The sequence below is a fragment of the Protomyctophum bolini genome (genome assembly GCF_963924005.1).
Source record: "Protomyctophum bolini genome assembly, chromosome: 5".
In the NCBI taxonomy this organism is placed as follows: Eukaryota; Metazoa; Chordata; class Actinopteri; order Myctophiformes; family Myctophidae; genus Protomyctophum; species Protomyctophum bolini.
In genome coordinates, this window is record NC_137866.1 from 22,016,928 (window position 1) to 22,039,208 (window position 22,281).

A 22,281-nucleotide genomic window follows, 5' to 3' on the forward strand; every position below is an offset into this window, starting at 1 on the left:
TAAAGCACTTAAGACTTCAAAGACATTCTGTAAAAAAAAATTTAAAAAAAAGCAGTGCACCAGATGTGAACAAATCTGCATGGTCACATGTCCCCTCCCCACTCAGCCCCAAAATACTTGGGAATGTATTCAAACCTTGGTGGTCCATACTCCATACCACCCCCCGGGGCGGTGTTTCCCCTAGGTTTTCTGGCTTGTAGGGGCTGGATACAGATGGGGCATCTGTGGGTTTTAGAATAATTTCAACCTATGAAAAAGTATTAACAAGCACGCGTGACTAAATAATAACTACAATGAAGTGATCCATTTTCCATTTCCTGAAAAGTAACGGTTTTGGACTTCTGCGTTACACTGACATGTTGATCTTTTGCCCTGCTGTCCTTCCTGCTGACAGTACATTTCTTTGGCAGTTGAAGTGGAATGCAGAAAACGAAGGAACAAAACACACAATGCATGGGAATACTGCCATAAGTACAGTACCTTGTGACTATGAACTGGAGTTGTGCGTCGCAACAGTGTAGTGGTGGGTGAAGTCACTTTGGAGATCCCAAAGACAATTTAGGCATTTAGCGCAGATGCTCTTAATTCAGAGTTTTTTGATTGATTGATTGATTGATTTATTAACAGTTTGCAGAATGACAGTACATTTCAAGTACAACTCAATACAATAAACTGACTTACAGTAAGCAAGGACAACACCAAATACATAGAAATAAACGTTAACTTAAAGGGATAGTTCACAGCCTCAAAATAGCAAATGAGACTCTTTGTGTCTGGGAGCTGGTCATCAAATTATTGGCTTACGAATGCCACAAATACATTGATTGTCAATGGGAATTTAATGTTTGTGTAAGACAGACATTATGTGCGAAATTATATAAGAGAGAGAGAGAGAGAGAGAGAGAGAGAGATCATTTGACTGGTTGATCAGACAGCATTTCAGTATCATCCCCATCATCACACACAGAATGAATTAATTCATCAACTCAAGGCAGTGCATATTTACAGTAGGGTAGTTTTATAATCACTGAAGGATCATTATTATTATTATCTGCCATTAGGCTTCAAGGCAAACCTGTTGGGATAGACACCATGCAATAGACAAACCAGATGAGTTGCACACTATGTATAATGCAGTGTGGGCTCTAGCCAGTGTTAGAGAGGTCCCACCATAAGGCCACTGCAGAGTGCAGACCACTGGGAAAATGGCTCAGACAGGAAACAGAGCTGGACAACAAAAGCTGTCATGTAAGGAAAGTGTGACAGAGGTCAACCCTTTCAGCTTGCGTCATTTCTCTGCCGACTAATGACACCAAACTAACGAGAAGCATCGTCTGAATGACACACTGCTGCTGGTAACGAGCGCTTCATTGAGTGCACCCATGTGGAGCGCCTTATCACTCGAGTCTCAATAAGTGCTGTGTTTATCGATATACAAGACGCCTCTCTTTGAGAGATGGTAGATGAGACGGAACTATTAGGGTGAGAGTGATCCCAAAAATAACAGGCAGAAACAAAGTGAACGTTCAAGGAATGGCGTGAGACATCTTGGCTGACAGTGAGAGTTTATAATTATTATACAACGGGATGGTCCAACATGACTGCAATGTCATGTAAAAAATGTCAAAGATCGTATCGAGCGAGAGACGAAAACTCACGCACAGAAGCCGGCAAATGCCTCATCTGTGAGAATTGGCCCAGACAATGTTCTATTGTAAGGAGACGGACAATGAGACCCAAAGACACATGGCCAAACGCAGCCTCTTTCTGGGCGTCCCACCCGGCCGCCTGAGTGAATGGGTGCAGGGGAGAGTGACAGCCACAATTAGCCAATCCTACATCGTACCCTCCCCTGCTGACATTTTGGTGAAATAGCTGAATTAAAAAAAGGACCACCAAATGTATTTGGCTGTGGTGGGCCGCCATCTGAAAGTGTTTTGTGTTTTGTGTCAATATTAATGTTAAAAGATTTATTTTAAATAAAAGTGGTAAAATTGATTTAGATTTGTCTAGGGATCCCCTGGAAGGTGGAACCCACTTTGAGAAACTTCCGTCGACTGCAACCATGTCCAGCAGCGGTGGTGGATGGTGATGGTAGGGCTGAGCTGGGAGCTCTTCCCAGCATTTTTGTGGGTTAAACATGCAGCTTGGCTCACACTAGAAAGACATACCAGACGCGTGAAGCATACGGCTCTTTCCTGTCTGAAAAACTTTCAGGGAGAGATGGAAGTCGCAGAAACAACGGCCATTCTGAAAAGAGCAGAGACTGCTTCCATATGGGTCTCGCCGACAGGCGTTTAAGTTTGAGCACCCTTTAGAGCACAAATTAACAAGATAACCAAAGCTCTAGGTCCTCATTTTCTGTTCTTCTGTACACGCATGCTTGCAAAAGCAGAGATGGGGATCAACACACGCGGTTCTATGCCTCGCTCAGTTCACACCAAGTTTGAGACACAGTCTAAACAGCAGACTCATAGTTTACACAGGCGTCCAAAGCTGCTGCCCGCTCGCACTACACACTCATATATCATCCCGACGTCTCAGTAACGCTATGGTTCACGCAGCAGGCCGAGAGAGAGAGTCAAGAGACAACGGGAGAGGTTGAAGGTCCTGCCACTTCCTCCCATCCTTCCCCCAGGTGTTTCCTCCGGCCTGAAGTCAGCACTGTGCCCCTGACGTCAATGTGTTTGCCCTCAGTAAGACCCCATCCCACCAGGATGTTGATGAAACATCTGTGTCAACCAGTGTAGATGGAACCAGACCCCTTGCCATTGTGATGGAGAAAGCATAACAAGCTGACAGAAACGAGGGAAAGGGAGGGGTAACCCAGATAATGCATTGGCTAAACCTATACACTGCGGCTGCTGGTTTATATGGTCTAGCACCAGCATCTTCAGATGTGGAATGTATCTAGGTTAGCAACAGCTAGGGCTATTCTTTGAGAAAACATAATGTGCTACTGTACGTACTGCCGTGTGAGCCCCCTGACAGGATGATATGAGGGGGGTAGATTCAATGGCAAGGCAGAATGGCAGAAAATCAACCTTGACATATGATGTGCCATAATGACGCAGTGAAATGAGGCGTGAGATAGCCGTCTCTCCTCGGTTAGCCATGGTGAAAGACGGCAATAACAATGGTTCTCTTGAGAATTCCATCTTGTTCTTCTCGGGGAGAATAGATCCCAAGTGTACAAATGGCAGAGGAAAAAAAAGGAGTTTCCGTCATGGCTCATTGGTGTGTACACTGAACCACACAGTCCTCAGAGAAAACGATGCATAATGAGTTAACTCAGGCTTATCTCTCTACAGTAAGTATACCGTATGTTAATAACCATAAAAACAACACACTGCTAATTCAGAAAAGTACAGAGAAGATAGCTATTAAAGGTTGTATGTTGGTTACAGCAGCAATATTATTATTGACATAATTTGTATTTCTTTTTTCAATTTGACAGAATAGTAAAATAATCATTTGACAAAAACAAATATTAGCATTTTGGAGACAGTCCATTTCCAAATAGATTTGATTACAAAGGTTTAATTTGATTTTAGTTTCCAAGCAATGCCAATAATCAATAGATAACTATTACAGGTCTGTAACTCTGAGTGTGCACAAATAGAACCAAATGGATCCATAAGAGTCCAGATCTGCTCTCAAAGTTAAATTAAAACTTCAAGTTCTGTGTGATGCGGATCCTGGACGCATGTGTCAGGATTCCACAGTGACTCAGGTTCAGCCCAGTGGAGACAGGGTGGGTTGAGGCACAGAGGGAGTCAGCGACCTCATCAGTCTTCACTTTTTTTGAATATTTCACAAAACTGACGCATTTCCTGACCGGTCCCTACTCTATACCCAGTCGAGGCCAAGCCACAAACAGGAAGTTAACCCCCCCCAATCACTCACAGAGGAAAGCAAAAAGTAGAAGGGAGAAAGCGAGTGAGGGGAATAGTGATAGAGAAAGGGAGAGAGAGAGAGAGAGAGAGAGAAATCAAAAACAGATGCTCTTCTTAGTTTCACACCGTGTGATTCAGCATTTCAAAACTGAGCAGAACCGGAGCCTGTAGACCTGAACTCGGGAAGCAACTTAAATTCTCTCTCCCTCCCTGTCCCTTATGCTTTTGGGGGAAACAGCATAGCTGGAAAGCTGTGTGAAATGGAGACCAAGAAAATGCCAATCACATTCTCCCAAGGGCCACCTTGGGAGAACCAACCAACACAGAGGGACGGGAAACGAGTCTTTTTGTCCCGTTATACACTGTATTTAAAATGACAGAGAAAGTTGGATGGCTTGAAACTGCTATCAATAATAACGTCACCACGTTTCCTGAACCATGGGGGTGATAAATGGACATGAATGGGACAAGCAGGTCCTGCCTCAGTCCTGGGGGCAAAAGGTCATGTTTACACACCTGGAAAAGCCCCCCACCCCCTTTCCCACACGAGACTGGTGTTCACCAGAGGAAGCATTTCAGAGACATTCCATTACACAGCAAAATCTGTTACTCGTAACTCTCCTGTCAGCCCCAACTGGTAAGCCATACATATTATTGTAAAGCTGTGTGCGTGTGTGTGCACGTGTGTGTGTGTGTGTGTGTGTGTGTGTGTGTGTGTGTGTGTCACCACTCACCAGTCATCCCATGAAACACACACATTCAACTGGTAAGCCCTTATATTGTAATGTACATATACTGTCGTAAAATTAAACACAAGATACACAAACACATGAAACACAAACGCATATCTTCAACAAATAAGTCTATAGGCGTTCACTGGGTGTAGCAGAGCAACTGCACGATGAAGTCTAAAACTAGGGACATAGCAATGCTTAATTTATGCGCCATCGTACGGAGGTGGGGTGCACCGAAAATAGCAGATTTAAAGGCGGACATGTGACGTATACATCAGGCATTAATGTACAGCCTCAGCTATAGCCACAGGACTATATGGTATACCCAAACGTGCAATTATTGTCTGACAGGACAGGACAGTCTCTCCAGAGCTGCTGTTAGCCTTATTATTCTGCGGCCGTATATAATCCTTCATAATGGCAAATCCCCTCCCACTTGTTTAAAGCACAGCTGACAGCCGAGCAACGAGACGCCATGCACTGGCGTGGCATGTCCTGTCCTGGCATTGCATGTCCTGTCCTGTCCTGGCAGGAAAATGGACATTTTCCAATGAGCATTTTATCTCAAATATAAAGCAAAGTGGACGGAAAACGGAAAGACACGTCAAATGGGCGTAAGATCCCTTCACTAATGCCCGTCCCCTATGAACAATATTTGTAGGTTACCCACTCGACAGGGATACAACGATTTCAAACAATCTAAGCTCTTGAAGCAATTTAATTTGATGTGAAAGCAACGCAAAAAACTAAACAGATTCTAGAAGAGTAGAATGGGACAACTGCCTCACAGTCTTGCAGCTCTGGCAAATTAATGGTATGGATAATCCACCGGGGAGTCAGGCCATTTATATTAAATGATTCAGAATTATAGTCTTATCTCACACCCAGCAATCATCCACGGAGAGTCACGTTGCATCCCTGGCTTAACTCAACTCAACTCAGCATGGGTCACAAAGGTTCATCAAAAGGTCCACAGATGATACCAATACGTAATACGTTGCGTTCTGGAATCGTGGGTAGTGACGTCTGATCATTTGAGATGTAATGTGTGAAAACATAGCAATGGAAAGAGGGGAGACTGATAGCTGTGGGACGGTTACATAACAACTGGAAGTGGGCGTGGAATTATGCCATTTGCAAAGAAAGATGCTGTGGTCCATGGTGTGCTCTAATATTACACTAAGCCAAAGATCTCTGGTCTGTGTCATAATAATGCCAACATCCTACCCAATAGACACCTACAGTTTAGATGTACATACTGCGCTTACAACTCTGTGGCCAACCACATGATTGGGTTTGTCTCTGGTTGAAATCAGAGCTCTCCTGGTTCATTATCAGGAGGAAAAGTACATTTTCCTCTCTAAACACTATGAGACATCTGATACCTAAGCACTATCTGATGTTTGTTCTAGAATACCAAAATCCAATCTACTGGGGGATACAAAATGACGACTATAATGACAATATAATTGTATATAAGTGTAATACTAAAAGCCCAGAGGGTCTTAATTGACAGGGCTTAAAATCTGTGTTCTTTAACGTTTACTGGTCCAGCTTGTTTTCCGCCCACCCAGCTTCACATTAGTCATAGGTCCTTTCACCGCATAGGTTGTGATAGGAATACTAATGTCAGTACGCACTGAATCATCCATCATTTAAGGCTCAGCAGGTTACCATAGCGCTGATTCAATGTCTAAAACACAACATGGAGGGAGGGCTCTTCTGAGGACGACCCTAGACAGATGCACACGTGACACAACCTGTGGCAATACCGGAGGGCTGGGGTGAAAGAAAGGCGACCGGAATTACACAAGAATGACAGGCTACACAGCAATACGATTCAATTTCACAGCACTTAAAAAAATGTTCACCCACTCAGCGGATGGTGGCGGGAGAGAGAGTCTAAAGCCAGACCGACGACTCTTGCCGATATATGGGTCATTATTTGATTTTAGTTAAATGTTCTCAAATCTCAAAACGGAAACTTTAATCAAACTGATCTCCAAAAATCAAGATCAGCATCTGCCCCAAAGATCTGCCCTCGGTCAGGGATCTATAAAAGCAAGTGTCCCCGCTTGTGCCCAAATCCCAGGTCTCTTTATCACCTAGGAGGACGTCTAATAGAAGTAGATTAACACGCTGATCAGCATGCAGCGCGCTGCTCCACACAGCTCTTTGTGTGTGTGCAGTGTGTGAAACGTCTTGCTATTCATCAACATGAAATGAGAGCGACAGACATGGCCAGGGCTCCATGCAGAGTTCCCCCTCCATCACACAAAAGGCTTAGGGGGTGACATCATCGCTGCATCCCAGAGCCATTTCACCATGGCTTATACTCTCTGCTCATTTTATTAAACCAGAAACACAATAAAATGGAACCACTGGCGTCCCCGTTTTGGACAATATCAGCAAACAATTTCAAACAATGTGTGTCTTATGAATTAATACAGTAAAGAAAAATACGGTTTAAGTGGTTAATCTGAGAGTGCACAAAATAAACATAAGATTTATATTTTGTACAATTTTAGGATCATACATCATCTCATTCTGGCCAATCACAATTTGCGTCCTCACTTTAGTCTTCAATGTTTGTGTTTACACACGTTTGTCTTCAATGTTTGTGTTTACACAAACACTCAAAGCTGGGCATAAGGGGCTAGCGCCCCTCAAAAATATTAGGTATCTAAATATCAAAGGGGTATCATTATTTTATATGAATAATATCACCTGATTCTCTGTAATAAAACGGCATAGAATTCCACAGGAGCACGAGCCATGCCTGCTTCCAGAGGTCTGTCCTATAGTCATTTATTGGTCTGCCCAGTCATTTATTTTTGTTTTGATAGCAGTGGCTAAATAAAACCTCCATTCTACAGTCTTACAGGATTTCCTGCACAGACACACATTAACAATCTGACATGATGTGTTCCAGTGGCTGTTCTAGCCTCGGCGAGATCCATGTTGAGCTCCGAGGCTCCAGCTGTGAAGATGCCCTTCATCTGTTCTCGTTTGAAAATAAGATGAAAGCTTCTCATTCAGCCTGCCCTGCAGTTGCACTTGTACCACTGGTACCCTGTCCTCTCTTCTCAGCAAGGGGCTGTGCACTGCACTGCACGGCACGGCACACGCATGCACTGGGTGACACCAGTTGGACATTTGCAGGTGTGTGACTGTGACACCCTGCCATGGGGGGCTCGAGGAGAGGAATGTGGGCTAATCCCAGATTAAGACACACTGTGAACTTAATCCCCGTCACTTTCATTACCTGGACTTGTCAGCTCCAGTGTATATAAGGGAAGGGAGTTCAGTTTGCTTACACCAGTAACAGGATGGTAGAAAAGTGCCTGTAGGCAAGTTTGCGTCACTCTCTCAGTCTTTAAATCACAACGGCGAAAATTCTAATATCTAAATATCAAAAGGGTGGGAGCAGGACAGAGCAAAGTGTCTTAAATTGAAATAAAAATAAACAATATGAATAGAACACAAACCAGATCACAACAAGCATCGCGACTACCATTTTCCATGTCTCTAAAAATATACATCCTCTATAACAGAAGGCTTTAGAGAGCTTACCAACTCACATTGTACCACGGCACACGATTTGTGTTTGTGTGTCGTGTAGCTGGTGTGACTGCTGTATACAGTACAGTATGTACCATGTACAGTACCACTGGGCGGAGTTATGGATGCGACCATGGCCAGCTATATGTCAGAGTAGTGCTTTTTCAATTTGAATAATGGTGTCCCCCACCCTTGCTGGCATAAGTGAGGGTTTTGGGGGGTATACCCTGGGCTGAACAGAAGGCAACTACTGTAACTGCAGAGACTTTAAACGGAATAAGGAGTCAGTATTAAATAGAGTAGAAACAACATAGCCACGCAGCAGAAATCTCTTCCAGCTTATCCTGCACCACCCTCATAAGAAATAAATCCAAAAACAATGCATGCTTAGCTGGATATTCTGTCAATCACAACACACACACCTGATGGTTGGAATAACTCATGACTGCTACAGGGCCTGAGCTGAAACTGGGAGGGACTAGTAGGACATAGCCCTGTGTGAAAAGACTGTCAGGAAGGCGCGTTAGGAACAGTATCCTTTCCCGCATTCAGGGTGGTCAATGACTGAGTGGGTGGGTGGATGGATGGATGGTGGGTGAGTGGGAGGTCCTGGCTTGGCTACAAGTGTGTTACAGTAAAAAGGTATGAGATATGTGGTGTATTCTGTATTGAAATCAAATCCCAGCTGGATGGAGCCTGACTGAGAAGAAATTAGACAAGACATGGTACAATCTTAGAGCCAGAATTACATATTGTCCCCAATTGAAAATGGCAGCTTCTGACCAGTACAACAAAGCAAAGGTTTGCAGAATTGATGCACTACATGATGCAATACTTGTACTCAAAAAGATAAATGATTTGGGGTTTTTGGCCCATGCAGCTAGTGTAGCGGTCCGGGCACCTAGGCTGCTAAGCCAGCCTGACGGCGTGTCGCGAGTTCGACTCCCGTTTCCCACGACCTTTGCCATGTGTCGCCCCGCATCTCTCTCCCCATTTCCTGTCACCATACTGTGTACAGTATCGAATAAAAGGCAGAAAAAACCCCAAAAATACATCGTACAAAAAAAGATTTAATTATTATTTTATTCTACCGATTGTTGGCAAACCTAATGCTCAATTGTTATCGTTCATAGAGCAGCAGGAAACTGTGCCACATGCTCTGCATTCCTCTGCAGCAGCAGCAGGCAACCCCTGGAATCTGACATGCTCTCGTGTCATCTGACTTTGGGTCACGCATCCATCCGATCAGTCGCTCTCCCACAGACAGACGCTGGAGACACAGAGGCAGTAATACGCCACAGGTCACTGCCCTCAGTGGCCTGGGATTCTCCTCGTCTATCTAAGCTGTTCTCTGCCTACGAAGGCTTGCCATGACTCAATGACAAGCCCGTCGGCATGAAGGCAGCCTCACAACAGCACCCCGCCCACCCCCCACGCCCGGCTGACACCATGGGGGGGGGTCCTCAGGGTTTCTCTGCCCTTAGCCATTCAGACTCAATGAAAAGAGTCTGTCTCACAGCGGCGGAAGAAATGCGCTCTTTTGGACAATGGTCATATTCTGCTGTAGCAATGCTTGCGGCACAGCCATGGTGCATCGGGGAAGCCAGACATCCCGCCAAATGGCATACAGCAGACTCTCTCAAGCTCAATAGAAGAGGCATTCAAATTTAAAATATACAACCGTTTTGCTAATGTTCTATAGAATATGATAAAATTGGGCTTAATAGTGACTACTAAACTAACCAATGATTCACAGGATTCATCAACTCTCATTGAGGATCTGTGTGTGTCCGTCCAGAGCCAATGTCTCAAAAAGCAGGGCCGATCAATGCCTATAGCGTATGCATGTAGGCAGGCGCACACACACACACACCCCCCCCCCCCCTTATTGGTCTGTGATCTTTCTGAAATCTTGCCCAATTTACAGCCATGTGACTGTTGATGTCATAAAGATGACAGCTGGTCACATCACATCCACAACGCTACACATTCCAAGGGTTTTGTTTTGTATGATGTTTTTCAAAGTGAGAAAAGCCATTGATAATATTATGTTGTGACACGGCATGTGACAGTGACCTCAAATTAGCGCATCGGTGGGGAAAAGTCAGCGCAAACATTACATGTTGCCAGTGTTGTGCTGCAGCAAACACAAACACATGCGATCCTGTGGCCATGTAATCATTCTGGTCCACGGTCTCAAAACAGATGTGGAGAGAAGCGGCTGCAACTTCGCATCTGTCGGCTCAACTCTTGAAGAGCCAGACATATAGAGCAGTGGTTCTCAAACCTTTTTATTTCAAGGACCCCCAGTTTGGTACAGGCCTCGGACCCCCATAACTCTCACTTACAGACCAGTAAAGACTCCATTTAGATAGCCCCCGGCTATCCGTCATTCAGCTGGGGACACTGGATTTTCTGGAACCTCCTCCAGAACCCCATCATGGGGGTCCCCACTCCCCAGATCCCACTTTGAGAACCTCTCCAAAACTGGTTGAAAAAGTGGTACGTTTGTGCACCATTAGGCTCGATTCCCAGGCTTTTCTTTTCGTTCGCACCATTCATTGACCATTTCCACACACTGCAGCATTATCCACAAAATATTATTTGCTCCATATTGCTCCCCTAATAGCATTACTCTATCACCATATTGCTCTATCGCTGCACAGAAGTTGGAAAGTGTCGTGGCAGACGTTTTGAACAGACAGAAGAACAGAGGTGAAACAATGGAGACACATTTGTATCATGGATTATGGCATTTCATAGCATGCCTTGCCTAGAGGAAGCAAACCGTTGAGTCGTGTGTGAACTCATAACAAGTAGTCAAACCCACCACAAGAGAGGTAATCATGCGGAGCTGATATCCTGCATGTTTTCACACATGTGGGAAGTGTGTCTCTCAAAATATCCAAATATGAAAAAGGCACGATTTTCCTCTTTTCTGGGCCATGCGCTTCCTTCTGGTTATCCACCTCCGGGGTTTGTTGCGTAACACTTAACACAGCTTTATGCTCCACAAAGGGGCCATTTGAATGTTCTCTGAAAACCCTGTTATAGGCTTCAGTGGGCAGAAAAATACGCTTTTACAGCGCGTCTCTATTGCCATTCATGTCCATCCGTTGCGCTCGCATGCCGTGCCAGCGCCGCAAGAGCTTCAGAACTCCTCACAATGAACGAGAGGAATGCTCACAGCAGATTTATATGGAACATGAGAACATCTCCGCTTGATCTTCTTTAGCCGTTGAGATAGTGTGGGGCCAAACAGTATACTGGGAAAGCATTATGTTCATTCAACAATCACAGCATTGCCCTTGACCAAATAAGTGATGACTTTAGCCTGCATTTTTAAGTATATTATGAGAGAAAAGAATGGGGCATTTCGGCAAAGGTACCTCAAAGATAGCTTAGGTGACGAGTTTGCTTGTAGCTCATCTCAATAATAGCCATGCTCTTTAGCACATACTGTAAACATGGAGAGAGAAGGTTTGTGTAAATACTCTTCACTCTGCACTTCCTGCGGTCTGCCTTTCTCCAGGCCAGATGGCAGTCATTAAGGTGCTGTTACCAAGTCTGGAAGTCTTTGATTTGGAGCAGAGATTCTATCTCTAGGAGCATGCGCGCACATGCACGCACGTACGCACACACAATATGTAAAAGGACCCAGGCTCAGCAGGCTTTAGCAGGCAGGTAGGAGCTGAGACACCCCCAACACAGTCTGGAAGGATCTCGGCTCCTCAGAGGCATGCAGAGCTAGGGGAGAGCGCAGGCCAGCTAGTCTAGGGGAGAGATGTGGGCGTAGAGGAATTCCTATGCTATTTATCTAACCTTTGGTGCTGTGAGCGCACAGCAGTCAGAGCATGAGGCCGTGCATGGAACCGCTCAGCTTCCTCTGATCCAATGGTTAGTGACACTGTTTGAACTGCCTCCTCTGTGAGTATTTCAGTGTCATGAGAACAGTTAATTAAAAACGGAAGTCTGTTTGTTCAATGACATAATAAAACATTAAATACATCTGGTCCTTGACCTATAGACGTTGACCATACATGGTGAGGGATCAATCATCACTCTTTCTTATACTTGCTTCAGAACACCCACATGTCGCATATGTCAATCAGACACTAGTAGTGGAATGGAAAACACAACACAAAATGGCTTGCAATAATATAGCCTACTACTCTAATTTGATGGCCAACAGATTCATTTTAGTTAGTTACCAGTTGCCTCTCACGGTCTCACCTAATGTTTAAAAGGTTATCCAGCTGCTAACTAACTGGTAGGCCGCCTATACATAATACAGAGAGAGGGCATAGTACACAGGCTACATACATGGCATGATTCATTTAACTATGACTCGCATTTCCCGATGCTGCCCACCAGTTAGCCTAGTCAGAGAATGCATGTGATAAGTCAGGGCGCTCACCCTCATGCATACTGTTAGAACTGTGTGCCTGATGGATGACTTGGAGATGCTCCGATGTTGCCAAGTCCGACTAATTTAAATTGACACAGTACTTTAAAATGTTGTCAGTTTAATATAAACTGGATAGGCCTACCTGTTTGCCTACATTATTAGGCTTGTATAATACAACATGTAGGCCTATCCACACAGCTATTAGGCATGCGCAAATACAATTTCAAGGTAGGAAAAGCTGTCAGTCTGCAACGACCGGCTGGGTCAATTCTTTTTTATATGGTGTGACTGTAGCCAAAGCAAACGCTGCTAGAATATAAAAATACAGCACGTTTTGTTACAGCTTGCATTCGTGCAGTGCGTCCAGTTCGCGGCAAGAGAGTCACGCAGATGATCATCAAGACATCAACACGAAAATGTTCTTACCTAAACCGGGGTGAATCTTTAATACATTCTTCAAAATCCACCGTCATTTTAGGACTATATTGAAGTTTTCACGATTAGAATGCGGGTTTCATTTCCTGGGTAGAATGATGCAGTCGTTGTAGTGTTGTGAATCCGATCCTGTGATCCTGTGATGATTAGTCTCTCCCCGGCCGGCTGTGTGTGCTCACAGTCCTACTGCTAGTACTACGATTGACGGGAGCTGCTTCAATCAAACAGACCCGAGCAGCAGCAGACCGCGAGACCGCTGCATGAGAATGGTAGGCTGGTGGTGACGTCACACGTCAGCTCATTTGAATTCATAGTGAGACAAAACCGTAGCGTGCCTGATGGAGAAAAAGATACAGTTGTGTATATTCGTACGTCTCTAAATGTTTTGATGAATTGTAAATGGTGGGCCCTAAATTTGTAAACAAGTGTAATGCGGTGTCGTCCACTCACTGTTGTACTGTAATTCTGCAAACTGTTAATCAATCAATCAATCGTTTTAGACCCTGTTAGACCAGAATTGTGATTAAAAAAAATCACATTATATTTCATGTAATTCTCCCCTAGACATAATGGATAGGCTGGGAGGCTGAAGTGAAAACGTTTGAAAACCCCTGCACAATAACAGCAGTTTGTAAGCTTATATAGATCTGCTATTTCCCAAAACAGATTTGACATTTTCACCAATAATCACTTTAACCCATAGACTGTAAGCTTTAACCACAATCAGGGTACGTGGATAATTGATTCAGTAAAGACTCAAACACCTGTCCAGCTGTCCTGTATGCTGGCTGAGCGAGAGTCTGTTTGTATTGATGATTCTGATTCTCTATTCCAACACACCAACAATATAACATAAACATCGGACTCATTGATCCAGTAGGCTACTTTTTATTTCAAACTGCATTTTACAAACTGACACAACACAGTGGATGCATTAACACTTCTAAATAGCTCTACTCTACTCACTATATTGTTCAAATAGTTACTGTGAATGAGGAAATCTCGAGTGCATGCATTTCCCCTCGCCAGGCCTAAAAATAGAGGATATTATTAATTCACAGGAAGTCAGGAAGCTGAGGGAGAAAGCCTGCATGGGATTTCACTGCAGGCTTTTATAAAGCACCAATTGTTCCTCCTCAGTATGGTCCCAACCCTGATGATATCACCCTCTTTAGGCTCTCAGCATACCTTCACTCTATCACGCCTATGTTTTCTCATGTCAAATCACTGTCAAGCATTGTCAACTGAGTAGCGTTTCTTTATTTTTTATTTTTTTTCTCAGACACACAAACATGCACACGCGCGCACGCACGCACACACACACACACACACACACACACACACACACACACACACACACACACACACACACACACACACACACACACTCACACACACACACACACACACACACACACACACACACACACACACACACACACACAGTGTGAGTGATGTTTTGTGTGTTAGTTATGCACCTGAATATTCTACAAGGGCATCAACCTGTACAGGGCCGGATTAACACCTCTGAGGGCCCCTGGGGACTGAAGCTCGAAGGGCCCCCCTTCACATGCACACGTAAATCTATGCGTGCGCAACATTTGCGCACGCATAGATTTGCGCAACTTTTCAGCGGATTAGCAGGGAAAATTTCTGTGGAGCTAATAAAGAAAAGTAAAATATATATATATATATATTTTTAGGGCCCCTGGGCACGTGCCCAAAGTGCCCATACGGTAGATCCGGCCCTGATCCTGTATCTGAATCTGAGAGACTGGATGTCCTCAGCTGCTTTATGGGGGCTAAAATTAGGGCAGCTAAAATCAACGGCTCCCTCCTCAAGCGCTTCTGTGTGTGTGTGTGTGTGTGTGTGTGTGTGTGTGTGTGTGTGTGTGTGTGTGTGTGTGTGTGTGCGTGCGTGCGTGCGTGCGTGCGTGCATGTGTGTGTTTGCCTCGTCCTTCTCTCTTTCCTCGTCTGAACATCAAAGCATCCTCTGCTTCTTTATGAAAATGTTGAGTCAGCAGTTTGCAGAGCTGCCTAGAAGTGAACACTGGTGGAGAAACTTGGGAGCAACCTGAGAGAAGGGCTGGAATGTAGTCCTTCATGAATGCATTTTATAGCGGAAATATTATATAGGCAATCTACAGCGCGTCACAAAGCAACATCTACAAGCAGATCTGTTTTTGCCTTTTGTATTCTTTCAAAATGTCCCTACCTTATAATAATATTAATGACATACTCAAATGAAGGACGTCACACCAGGTTGAAAGTGGTTAAACAGTGTGAAAATATATTGTTTGACAACCAGGGGTCCACCTACATTACCTCGTACCTACCATCAATTATGCTCAATTGGTAAATGTATTTGTATTATAGTTTATGTATTATTATAGTATGTATTATATAACTGCATGAGATGAGCATCATACATGGGGTCTAGGATTATTTTGGCAATATTCTCATGGGGGGTATGCATGCATTACATTTTTGGTAGTTAAATGTCAATAGAGATAATAAGGTCAAAAGATCACTTTATCAGCTTTAATTTGTTTTGTTAAGGCAATCGTTGACCTTTCTGAAGCGGTTCATCAGTGGCATGTAACAATAAGCGATCACCTCAGATCATACAACATCTGTGCATTCCTGAGAAGGCTCTGCTATATGATATACTGTAAGTGATGGCCATGGCCTGCTCATGACCTGTCTCTTGCCGCATTCACTGCATGGCATCCATCAGAAGTAGGGATGAGGCTTTCATGCATTCAAATTGTGGGTGTGAAGGTTGGAAGGGCTGTCAACTTCAATTTTGGCTTCCGTGAAAGTCTCTCTGATGGCAGACATAAGCACCGAACCACTGGTAGAGACGTGTGGGTCTCTTGGATGGTGACCTACTTTTGTTCCCCACTCTCCTCGTATCCCAGTCTCCCCCTTGTTGGTCTGTCAGCAGCCAGACGGAGTGAGAGGAATGCTACTGAGCACACTGCTTGTAACATTATTCCTTTTGACTGCAGGTGCAAGGTCTTGACAAGCCATTACCAGTGTAGTGAGGTGGGTATCTGCAGTTGGGGTAGCCTACTACGGTAATCATGCATGTGGATTCCCATTGCGATAATTCTCAGGCTTAGTATTGATTTAAGTATTTTTATCTCGCAATTTCACAGGATTCTCACTATCCTCACTAGTGGTGACTGTGTGAGTAGGACCGAGTGGCTGCTCTGCTCCACCCCACTGCTGGCCCACAAGTGACGACAAGCATTAATTTGTGTAACCATGATGAAACTGTCAGTTTCAGAGGAAGTATTAACAAACAGACTTTCCTCTTAGGAGTGATAAGTCATTAAACGTTTTGACCTTGGTTCTATTGTGTAGTAATCATGTTAGGGTAAGCCATATTGCTTAAGGAGTCACGGTCAAGTCAAAACTCAAAAGCCTGTCATCTTGGACAAAGTCTCTAAGCACTCAAAGAACTGGCTAAGCAATTACTGTAAGGGAATCTTATTTCCAATATAGTGGATAAGGTGAATACGGGGTCAGAGACAGAGCAGCCAGAAAGGAAACAAATGATATTTTTTTAAATAAAAAATGCATGGGCTAAGAGCAAAGTATAAACTAAACCATTGTGAAGGACTTCAGCGAATGTCAAAGAGTCACAGGGATACGAGGGTTGATTCACAATATAGAGGAAAAAATATATATTTACAGAAACCAAAACATTGGACATTTCAGTAAAAGCAAGAACACAATTAGAGCTTCTGTTATGATGTATGTTGCAGGGATATAGTATCTCTATGATTATCCAATGTCCTAAAAAGTCTGATGATTTATACATGAGGAATTGATCGACTTGAGGAATTTAAATCCAACGGGTCTGTGAAGGATCGATGCATCAAATCTCTGTCTGTGGGGCCCGGGGGGGGCGGGATGTCTTCATAGTAATAAAATAAGATGAAACACAAAATGAAACAAATACAGACTGTAAATCAGTAATCCATATAGAGCAGTTACACAAGTGGCTGGTGGTAAAGTGAACAGTGCAGTATATGCACAGTTGCACACTATACTTGAAGGGGGAGGGGGAGACAATATTATTCAATCCTTGATAGAATGACCATAAAATAAGATTACAAATTCAGGGTGGTCATTTTTGGGGGACAACATCAGAACATACCGTAATTCAATTCATGATTACTATGTATTTCTACCAAATATAACCTTGCAAACACAAGCAATCTTTTGTAAGTATATTATATTCTGAACCACACAACTTTAGGTTAAGCCCAAATTAAAATAGTGAAAATCACAATGCTTTGATTAAAAATGTGGTGGGGGGGGGGGGGGAAGATTTAGAAAATTAGAAAAATGTGTCCAAAATAGGGACACCATGTGTCGTGGTAAATTGCCATATATCAGAACAAATATGAAGCTTATATGCCTCGCCTCTCACTGCCACATGCTATTACCATGATGTGAGGTGGTGTGGGATGGACAGTGGCCAAATACAAGGTGTAAGGTGGGGAAGTGGGACATCACTCTATCAAAGAAAACAAATGGAAAGCTTCTCCCATGTTGTTCATTCCCTACAATTCCCCTATGCTTCTCTCGGCGCTGAGCCCATTGCCTAGCAACGGCAGCCTCTCTCAGTATCTAGTCCAGCCATACCCAAGAGGAGGCTGGCATGCCTTCATCAGATACTCGACTTCCACCATCAAGTGGCAACCCTCTCTCAGATCTGCTGTTTTGACCATTTTGGTGTTATACTTCTTGCTTAACATTCCACATCCACAAGTCATATAGCCTACTATTGGAAGCGTAATGTGTTGGATTTTGTCTGTGGAGGAAAAAGAATCACAGTAAGACAAACAGCACATGGAAGGACGAAGCACGTGAGCCATCCCGTCACTGGTCAAATAAATAATATTTAATTAGATATTCCGCAATGCCAGATTACATTCAAATCCACTCATAGGGAGTCAGCAAATAAAACAAACAAGTGATTAAAAGGTGATGTAAGGCTTTTATAGCACCACATACAGTCAGTGGGACTGTCTAGCACCCGCAGACCAAGAAATGCTTTAAATAATCTCTTACATGTGTTCACTGTGAACATGATAACTGCCATTGAGGTTATGAGGTTCATATGGTTCAACAGATTTATGTATGCTAACTTGATCTTCACATTAATTTTAATTGTGTTTGTGCGTGTGTGTGCATGTGTGTGTGTGTGTGTGTGTGTGTGTGTGTGTGTGTGTGTGTGTGTGTGTGTGTGTGTGTGCGTGCGTGCTCGTGCGTGAGAGAGAGTCATATGTGATGTGATTGGGGGGGCCGGGGCTGATCAAGCCTGCAGCTTCTCTTGTCCTACTTTCCCCCTGAAACAAAGTGTGTAGAGAAAAAAAAAGTCGTTGCTGACTATGCATCTGACATCTTCTGATATCAGCATTATTTAAATGTAACAAAATAATAATAATAATAATAATAATTATTATTATTATTACACTATTGTAACACTATTGTAAATAAAAAGATTGAATATACAATATATACTGAATATACAAATACAAAGAATGAACCATTATGACAATAAGTGGATTTTGAATTTTGATAGACTCCCATTCAGGAAATGCATCCATACAATTATTATTATTATTATTAACAATTGGCTAAATAGGCTACATATTAATTAAGGGGTCCGGGTCCTTGACATCAAACCGCTGATGTAGAAGCACTGCTCCAACATCTCTGCGGAGACTGACGCTGACCACTACTGACCACTGACCAGAACCAGAACTGACCAGAGAGAGCGCGCTTTGACATGGAACGTCCTGCCCGCTTTACCTCTGTCAGGGAGTCGTTTTCTGTGTTTAGGCGCCATCTACTGGCTAAAATGGCAGATAGCAGTTGGCACTAAAGAAACTTGAAACTCTTGTAGGCCTACTCTTTTACCTCAACAGTGTGGAAATAGTTATGATAACCCCTCTTATTTATTTCATCACTGGAGGGAAATTCTGGAAATACATCTGCTAATAAAACATAAAAATACTACTTTCAATGTTATTCATTCAATTAAATATATATGTCTGACATCAGTTATTTAAGCACAGCAGAACAGATGATCATAAACAGAATAGATTATCGTAATATGTAACACCAACATTTGACAATCATTTTTAAACTAAAGATTTGAGCACCTGCAAAAAAAAATGTAGATATTTTAGCCGTTTACCCATTTTCTTTACCGTTTACCCCCCCCCCCCCCCCCACACACACACACACACACACACACACACACACACACACACATTTCTGTGTTGTCACAGCGGCTGCTGTATGCCTACACTGACTCACCTACCAGTGAGGAGCCTCCCCCGGGAGGAACCTTCATCCCGCTCCTCGGGCTCCCGTCCCAACACTCCCTGCTGACAGGTGCTATATCCCAGCCCGTGGGATTATGTGCAGTGCCAATTATCACCCTCCCCAACCGTGCAAATGATCATCATCACCCTCCTCAACCGCCTCCCCCGAACAATGAAGGGACTTTTTGTGTTTTTTGTGTTTGTGTGTGTTTTAGACAGCGCTCAAAAGCCCGATGCACCATGATGGATTTGAACCCATGACCTCCATGGTGGTGAGCAGAGAAGAAGAGAGTCGCGATGATCTCGCCGCAAATATAACTCTATATGGGTGCTATGGGGCTATAGTTCCAAACAGTGTAACTTCACGCGCCCCATTCATAAGTCAAAGCCCCGTTGGGATAGAATGAGCACTTCCCCATTCCATTATGACAATGGGAGTCAACGCAGTGTCGTCTCGTCACTCTCATACTTTTCTTTTTTCTTCCAGGAAATAAAACGTCTTGGGTTTCTGAGGCTACTCTCATACTAGATCACGCTGGTGGTGAGCAGCTACTTTACCACTGCCATCTGAGTGCCTGTTCCTGTATTACAGTATGTGGTGTCACTGGTGTCTCGTCTGTATAATTATAGTTTTATGGGGTATTTATAGCACACCACTCTAGTGCTGGGACTTTGGACATCTTATTTACGTACACACACACACACACACACACACACACACACACACACACACACACACACACACACACACACAACACACCTTTCCTCACCTTCTGTTTATGAAGTATGTGTCACTCCCTCCATGAACGAGTCAGTCGTTTCTGTTTACTGATGATTTTATTGAGCTCTCACTCTCTCAATAGACCAACGTCAAAACTGATGAACACACAATGAATAAACAACGATCAGTACATGAACAAACTTAAGCACATAAACATAACGAACATGACAATATAATGCATACATGAACACATGGATTTACCTCACTGGCTGCATAAGGGGAATGAAGGGAATGGAATGACAGGAAACCCATATGAACAACAACAAACGTCAAACTGTAACAAAAACAAATCGCATCAATTAAACTCATATACAAATCAAACAAGACACCTTAAATGTTGACAAAGAACGTAAAACATTGGTTCAGAAACAAACAAACAAACCTTGGTTAATGACACGCTTCTCTCAAACAATTCATGTCCTTCCGTCTACACGGAGGCTTGACAAACAATGTTGTGAGCCATCGCTGGTTCAACACCAAATAAGGACATGGCACCGGACGTGACGCAATTCCAAATTACCTTTCCCAATATAATGTGAAATAAAACAAAATAATGACAGAAACATATTTCTGGCAGCCAAAGTTACTCTATCATGTTTTCTAATTTCAGTGTCTCTCGTCTCATTTCACTGTCTGTGCTTTTAGTATATAATAATAAAGTATACTTTATTAATACTGTAGCACAGTGCTTCTCAAACGTTTTGTGGCGAAGGCCACCAAAAGGTCAAACACAAATCTCACGGTACACTTCTCATCATAATTATGCAGAATACATTGGCCATCTGGTGATCACTGGTTCGACTCTTGACCCCGGCTGTGTTAAAGACAACGCCAGACAACTATTCACAATCTCTGAATGCTATACAGATGGTCATATAGATGTATGACGGAAGCGTTTGAAAATTGCGAGAGGCAACAGTCTGGCAACGCAATAAATCCTGGGTAGCCAGGATGAATTGAATGTATTCAATACAAAAATATTTTGCTGGCAAAAGATCCATGGGGCCTATTAATTTCTAATGTGAGCGTCTTCTGGATTTCAGATACATGTTGTTATTCTTGACATGAGTTATAACAAAGTCCTGCTTCATTTTTTTAATTGAAATGGTAAAATGCATGCCAACAAACAACTTGTCTACAACACCTGCAGTAGTGAGGGAATCAAGGATGCACATTATTTATCTTTCCACAGACCTTCGAGCATAAAAGCGTCTTTGTATAATTCCTTGATCTCAACCAAAAACAGGTGCCAGGTTGACTCCCACTGTTACGATGGGGAGTAGCTGTGGGAGATGTCCGACATTCAAGGACTTTAATCATTTATGGCCATACATTCCACAATGATTATGTGTGTGTGTGTGTGTGTGTGTGTGTGTGTGTGTGTGTGTGTGTGTGTGTGTGTGTGTGTGTGTGTGTGTGTGTGTGTGTGTGTTGGTGTTGAACCAAGCATTCCAGCCACACGATAATAAATTATAGGTTAGGACACTGGAGCAAAACAACGTGATGGCTTTATTTCAAGACATACTGTAATGCAGTGATTTTCTTTAGTTGTTTCCTTATTAGCAGTAGGCAGGCTATGAGTTGGCGCCCCAGCCTGCATCCTCCGTGAGAAGGACGCCCAAAAAACCTTCGGTGAGGCCTTTAGGAGGGCCATTCGAGCCGCAAGCAGAGCCTGCAGCACCAATGTTACCCAGGTAGCCTGCAGAACCTTTGCGGCTCAAGAATCCACCACTACTGACTGAAGTGTCCGGTGCTGGGAGTCTGGTGCAACGCACAGGTCCTGGACCTGGTGAGAGCAGAAGTGGACCTGGTGAGACAGGAGTCAAACCCATATAGAGCCTAGTCCTTCCACACGCCAGAATGGTGCCTCCCAGTCCCGGGCAGAGTAGTTCCGGAGTAATTCACCGGATTGTGTGGCCCTTGTCTTAGTGGGTCTGATCGAGGGTAGCTACTGGGACGTAAGTCGGGGTGGAGTGAGGGGTATGCCCAGGAAGCACGGTCAAGACCTTGACGAATTAGTGAGGTCTTGATTGTGGCCAGATCAAGGGAAACCAAGACTGGTCAGATCTGGCCCAGAATATCACCTGATTTCAACCAACTTAAAATGTATCCTCT

The 22,281-nt window shown here is 43.6% G+C and overlaps 1 protein-coding gene across 1 annotated transcript in view; it reads right to left on the reverse strand.

Moving 5' to 3' along the window:
- The window catches only part of acap3a (ArfGAP with coiled-coil, ankyrin repeat and PH domains 3a), a 69,204-nt gene extending 55,958 nt beyond the window's left edge, over positions 1–13,246 (reverse strand). Inside the window, exon 1 of the mRNA XM_080764349.1 lies at positions 13,026–13,246. Coding sequence (XP_080620475.1) covers positions 13,026–13,072 — 47 coding nt within the window. The 5' untranslated portion in view covers positions 13,073–13,246. The remainder of the gene's footprint in view (positions 1–13,025) is intronic.
- Between the last annotated feature and the right edge of the window lie 9,035 nt (positions 13,247–22,281).